Below are 6,000 nucleotides of genomic sequence, written 5' to 3'. Positions count from 1 at the left end.
GCAAAATGATATTATTTAATGTAAATTTTATGAAAATTTCAGATAAAAACGATATGAGTAGGAATAACCAGAAAATTACCTGGACTTATCGATTTTACGGCGACGTGCTTTTTATACCCGTTACTCGTAGAGTAAAAGGGTATATTAGATTCGTGCAAAAGTATGTAACAGCTAGAAGGAAGCGTTTCCGACCCCATAAAGTATATATATTCTTGATCAGCGACACTAGCCGAGTCGATCTAGCCATGTCCGTCTGTCCGTCTGTATGAACGCTGAGATCTCGGAAACTGCAAAAGCTAGAAGCTTGAGATTTTCCACACATATTCTTTGGCTTCCTACGCATCGCAAGTTTATTTTAGCCGAGCGCCACGCCCCCTCTAACGCCCACAATCGCCCACTAACGATTTTAAAATGGGTCCTGCGCCCACATCTTTAAAGATTTCCGAGAAGTATAAATGCAATTTTATTGTGTATATTTATACCTATCGAAATGTAGAAGACATTTTTCAAATCGGACCATTCATTAAAAAGTTATACGCAATCAAAATATCTACATATATCTATCTCCCTCGCACTCCCTTTAGCTGAGTTACGATTATTAGTCAGGACACCAACCCGCGTTCGCACTTCCTTTAGCTGAGTGACGGGTATTAGATAGTCGGGACACCAACTCGACTATAGCGTTCTCTCTTGTTTTTGTGTGTAGCCATGTCCGTCTGTCCGTCTGTCTGTCTGTCCGTCTGTCCGTTTCTATGCGAACTAGTCTCTCAGTTTTAAAGCCATCGCGATGAAACTTTCCCGAAAGTCTTCTTTCTATTGCAGGTAGTACATATGTCGGAGCGATCCGGGACCACTATATCTTAAGGCTTCCATAGGAATATTCAAACAAATATAAGAAAATTCATTGTAACTTTGTAGGAAGTAGGCGTTTTGATTCTTGACTACTTAAAAACAAAATTGAAATAGAAACGCTGAATCTGGAATCCCTCGAACTGCACCGAGTGAGCATTAAACAAGAGAGAACGCTATAGTCGGGTTGGTGTCCCGACTATCTAATACCCGTCACTCAGCTAAAGGGAGTGCGAGGGAGATAGATTTATAAATTTTGATTGCGTATAACTTTTTAATGAATGGTCCGATTTGAAAAATGTATTCTACATTTCGATAGGTATAATTATACACAACAAAATGGCATTTATACTTCTCGGAAATCTTTAAAGGTGTGGGCGCAGGACACATTTTAAAATCGTTAGTGGGCGATTGTGGGCGTTAGAGGGGGCCTGGCGCTCGGCTGCGTAGGAAGCCCAAGAATATGTGTGGAAAATCTCAACCTTCTAGCTTTTGTAGTTTCCGAGATCTCAGCGTTCATACGGACAGACAGACAGACAGACAGACGGACAGACGGACAAGGCCAGATCGACTCGGCTAGTGACCCTGATCAAGAATATATATACTTTATAGGGTCGGAAACGCTTCCTTCTCCCTGTTACATACTTTTGCACGAATCTAATATACCCTTTTACTCTACGGGTCACGGGTATAAAAACACCGAAGCTAGATTTTGTAAACTTTTTTCCGATCCTTCCTATGGGAGCTATAAGATATAGTTGTTCGATTTGGTCGGTTTCGAAATATATGCTACCTGCAATAGAAAGAAGACTTTTGGGAAAGTTTTAGGCCGATAGCTTAAAAACTGAGAGACTAGTTTGTGTAGAAACAGACGGACAGACGGACATGGCTAGATCGACTCGTCTAGTGATGCTGATCAAGAATATATATACTTTATGGGGTCGGAAACGTCTCCTTCAATGCGTTGCAAACATCTGACTGAAATCATAATACCCTCAGCAAGGGTATAAAAAGATGTAAATGTGAAATGAATTAGTGAAAACTGCGCCAACCATACCAAATAGAAAATGCCAAAAAAAAATGTAGATTACCTATAAAATAGTAGATAACCTACAAAACAGTATTTTACACGAAAAAAAATTTTTTTTTTATTTTTGATTTAATTTGTTATATTAATTTAAATGAAGTTAGTTAAAGATACTGTTATAGTTATAGATAATGGAAGTTCACAGAAACTTAAACTTACAAATCAGGGTTTTTACCTCCGCTGGGAATCGAACCGGTGAAAATCTGCAAAAGCGGGATTTGAACCCACGACCCAGACATTATGAGTCTAACTCTAACCACCCTAAGTCCCGAAAAATAGTTGACTTACAATTATACCCTTGCAGAGGGTATTATGATTTCAGTCAGAAGTTTGCAACGCAGTGAAGGAGACGTTTCCGACCCCATAAAGTATATATATTCTTGATCAGCATCACTAGACGAGTCGATCTAGCCATGTCCGTCTGTCCGTCCGTCTGTCCGTCCGTTTCTACACAAACTAGTCTCTCAGTTTTAAAGCTATCGTGATGAAACTTTCGTAAAAGTCGTATTTCCATTGCAGGTAGTATATATGTCGGAACCGACCGGATCGGACAACTATATCTTATAGCTCCCATAGGAAGGATCGAAAAAAAACGGAAAAAAATTATAGCTCGGATGTTTTTTGAAATATTACCTTCTACTTTTGGGGATGTTATTTTTTAAATATTTCTGATTTTCGAATTAATTATTTAAAAAAATCAGACTACTATATCATATAGCTGCCATAGGAACGATCGAAAAATTAATGGAAAAGTAATAGGAAATAAATTCTAGCTTCTTTGGTTTTTATTGTATTATTTTCTACTCTAGGAAATGACTCTTTTTAAATATTTCCGAATTTCAATTTTAATTTGATCAAAATCGGACCACTATATCATATAGCTGCCATAGGAACGATCGGAAAATTAATGAGAAATATTAGAAAATTGAACATTTTTGCGATTTGTTAATTAATAGGAATGATCTGCAAGGGTATATAAGCTTCGGCTGGCCGAAGCTAGCTTCCTTTCTTGTTTTAATTGAATTTTTAAAGCTACAAAATACATGAAGAAAAATAATAGTTGTGTTACGATATTAATTGTGGTGTCACTATTCAATGCCCCAAAAAATAAAACAACAAAATGCATGCAACCAAATAAAATAGTCTTGCTACGATATTATTTAAGACTTTAATATTAATTTGCCAAATGAATAAAACAACAAGATAAATAGGATTTCTACTATTTCAATTGTTAAATACAATTCAATAATACATCAATAAATCTATGTTGATTTTACATGGTTTTTTTATTGTGTGTACATATAAAATAAAATTAAAAATTATATGGTATTATTAACATTTTCATCAAGACTTGGAATCGACTTTGCTTATTTACATTTATACCTTGATTTTGGAATATAGTTTTCGTCGGATTCAGTGTAATTTCACCTCCAGTTCGAAGGGGTATTCTCGGGAATTCAGACTCTGTCTAAAGAGCTGGGTATGCTGCCACGCCACGTCGCCCTTACCGCCGGTGAGCTTCGCCACAATTTGGAATCCATTGGTATTTTCTACCGAACCGGGTCCATCCATGCTTTCCACGGTTACATCGACTTTTCCTTCGCCAAAAGTTTTTGTGTCAAAAACCAAGTTGTAGGACTTAACTTTCAGATTGGACTTGCTAAAATCAAACTTCCATACAATTTCCCCAAATTCAGTATCCTCCAGTCTTGCCAGATAAGCCATTTTCCAATCGCGCTCCACTTTACGAAATATGTTCGTTGAGGAAAATTGCGCCCTTTGCCAACTTTTATAAGTGTCCAATATTGTAACGTGTCCTCCATCTGCGGTCATGGAAGTTTATCGTATTCGCCTGGCTTTTGAATAGATTTTTCTACTCACCTTTAGCATATCGTTCGTATGTGTCTGTGGCGCAGCTGTAACGCAAATTAAATTGGCGATTTTGCACCTCAGCATCATTAAGGTTGAAAATGAAAATCTGCAAAAAGTCATAAATTAAGTGGTCACAAACGCCCGGCAGGAAGTCGCGGGTCACTCACGTTGGTAAAAGTGTGCTCTCCCCGCGACTGTCGCCACGAGAGACTGCCAGAACTCCTGCCCTTCAGCTCGTTCTCTGTTGGTTTGCTGAGAAAGTAGAGCGTTATGTTATACTCATAATAATAACGCTGACCGCTGCAAAGAGATTATAAAAGCTTACCGATCGAGGGTCAACCCGATGACCTCACACAGGTTGCGCTGACCAAGGAACAACTTTCGTTCGGCGGTACAATTATTTCGCCGCTTTTTGCGAATATCCTCCAGCGTCTGCACCAGTTCTTTTTCACTGCAGAGTTTGCGCAACTGCAGGATCTTCTGGTGGTCACTCGTGTATCGCCAAGTAACGTCTTGGACGTCGTCTCGTGAGTATGCGAGCACGTAGTCGATGTGACGTTTCCAGCCGTGCTGATACATTAACGGGGAGTCCACCACGTTCTCGGAGGGGTCAACATGCAGCCAGCGCATTTGCGCCTCGGAGTATACCTCGGTCCACACGTGGTCGAAGTGGGAGTGCACAATGCGTGCGTCGTAGTCCAGGGCGCGACAGAGGAATGTGAAGCAGTTCGCGTACTCTCCGCAACGGCCTTTGCGCGACACCAGGAGCTGGGAGATGTCATTATAGCGGTAGAACTTGCTCTCTTGGCCGCAGCAGACATTGACCTCCACCCGAACATCACCCTCCCGCTGGGTGCGGCGCAGCTTGCTCTCCTCGCTGCCGCACACACGGCAGGGTATATTGTTGACCCACTGGAAGAACTGCGTGTTGAACCAGTTGACCAGCTCCACGAGCAGCAGGTCGCGAACACAGGGCTCCTTTTCTTGGCATTCGCCTAAGGCAATCCGCTCCTGCATGTCTATCATTCTCTCGCTCGCCTTTTCGGTCAGCTCGTCCACGGGAATCAGTGAGCGTCCAGTGGCGAGCAGAAGCTCGTCCTCGTACTGCATGACCGCATCGGAGTACAGCTCCAGCGACTGCAGAAAGTTGTTGTTGGTGCGCTAAAAAACAAGCTGCATGCTCAGTATCCAGCCGAGATCAATCGTGTTCAATGGCTCGCTTACCAGCACACGGGGAAAGGCGATTCGCTGACGGTACTCCACCGAAGGCTTGATGAACAACGGCGACGGTTTTATGCTGACGGCGCTTTGTTGTTGCGAACCTACCGAAACTTAATGTTTAGACTAGGATAATCTGGCCTTAAAGGTGGATTGCCTTACTCTTAGGTACCGTTCCGCTGAGCCAAGCAGAGCGCCGTTCGCTCAGCGCGTCCCGGTACTTCCGCACCTTCTCCAAGGAAACTTCGGAGGGCAAGGTGTAGACGTTGGAGCCTGGGGCGCGGACAAAGCCGATGGCGTCTAGCAGTTTTTCGCTGCCGGGCAGCGGGAGCAACTTCTCTTTAATCGCTTTGTTCTCCAGGCGAACGGTGCGGAACTTTGAGTTCTCCGGCTGCGCCAACACGTTCTCCAGCAGCACAAGCAGAATCCGCACCGCCTCCAGGTACAAGTCCGCGTCCTGCTGCTGCTCCGAGGAGCGGGTCTTTGGCTCTATCTGGTGCACGCACTCCAAGTTGATATCCACCATGTTGATGACTAGCCGCCGCTATCAGATCGCATTTGGTGGTGTAAGATGGGCGGGGTGGGAGGCGACCCGGGCTGAAACAAAGGGATTTCTTCAACTGAAGAGAAACGACAACAATTCCACCCAAATATTTATTTAATAACTTTACTCCACTGGCACACATTTGCACATACTGCATAATGCGCATTCTTAACTAAACTAAAGGTATTTTTCCCCATGCGGATTTTTTTAATATTTTTGTGATTTTTCTATAGATATCCGGGGGTGTTTGCATCGGCAAACGCGTTTGAAAACAGCTGTTCTGTGTTCGACAGTTGATCGCGAGATAAAGAAAACAAAAAATTTAAATAATAATAATACTGACTATTGTGATCGCAGAACAACACATTGGTAGTAGCTGCCTAAAGTGCGACCAGGAGATCTCCTTGATGGATTAATAGCGGGCGCACGT

At 42.4% G+C, this 6,000-nt stretch overlaps 1 protein-coding gene across 2 annotated transcripts; it reads right to left on the bottom strand.

Moving 5' to 3' along the window:
• Positions 1 to 3,085: 3,085 nt before the first annotated feature.
• Pngl (N-glycanase Pngl) lies at positions 3,086 to 5,671 on the bottom strand. 2 transcript variants are annotated; one of them, XM_070213181.1, is made up of 6 exons: positions 5,189 to 5,671; positions 5,033 to 5,139; positions 4,134 to 4,969; positions 3,976 to 4,060; positions 3,818 to 3,914; positions 3,086 to 3,759 (listed from the first exon to the last, which is right to left on the bottom strand). In XM_070213181.1, the coding sequence occupies exons 1-6, from the start codon at positions 5,550 to 5,552 to the stop codon at positions 3,350 to 3,352; spliced, it is 1,899 nt and encodes a 632-aa protein (XP_070069282.1). In that variant the 5' UTR covers positions 5,553 to 5,671; the 3' UTR covers positions 3,086 to 3,349. The 2 variants fall into 2 exon arrangements, with proteins under 2 accessions (XP_070069282.1, XP_017000574.1); XM_017145085.3 differs by having other exon boundaries at positions 5,033 to 5,130; positions 5,189 to 5,670.
• Positions 5,672 to 6,000: the final 329 nt, after the last annotated feature.

Source organism: Drosophila takahashii, chromosome 2R (assembly GCF_030179915.1).
Source record: "Drosophila takahashii strain IR98-3 E-12201 chromosome 2R, DtakHiC1v2, whole genome shotgun sequence".
Classification (NCBI taxonomy): Eukaryota; Metazoa; Arthropoda; class Insecta; order Diptera; family Drosophilidae; genus Drosophila; species Drosophila takahashii.
The sequence above is the reverse complement of the archived record's forward strand: the minus strand, read 5'-3'. Positions and strand labels throughout refer to the sequence as shown.

Coding starts and splice junctions, on each gene's coding strand:
- Pngl (XM_070213181.1), bottom strand. CDS start 5,552: ATGGTGGATATCAACTTGGAGTGCGTGCACCAGATAGAGCCAAAGACC. Junction 5,140..5,188: donor CAGCGGAACGGTACCTAAGA/GTAAGGCAATCC, acceptor CTAAACATTAAG/TTTCGGTAGGTTCGCAACAA. Junction 4,970..5,032: donor TCGCCTTTCCCCGTGTGCTG/GTAAGCGAGCCA, acceptor CTTGTTTTTTAG/CGCACCAACAACAACTTTCT.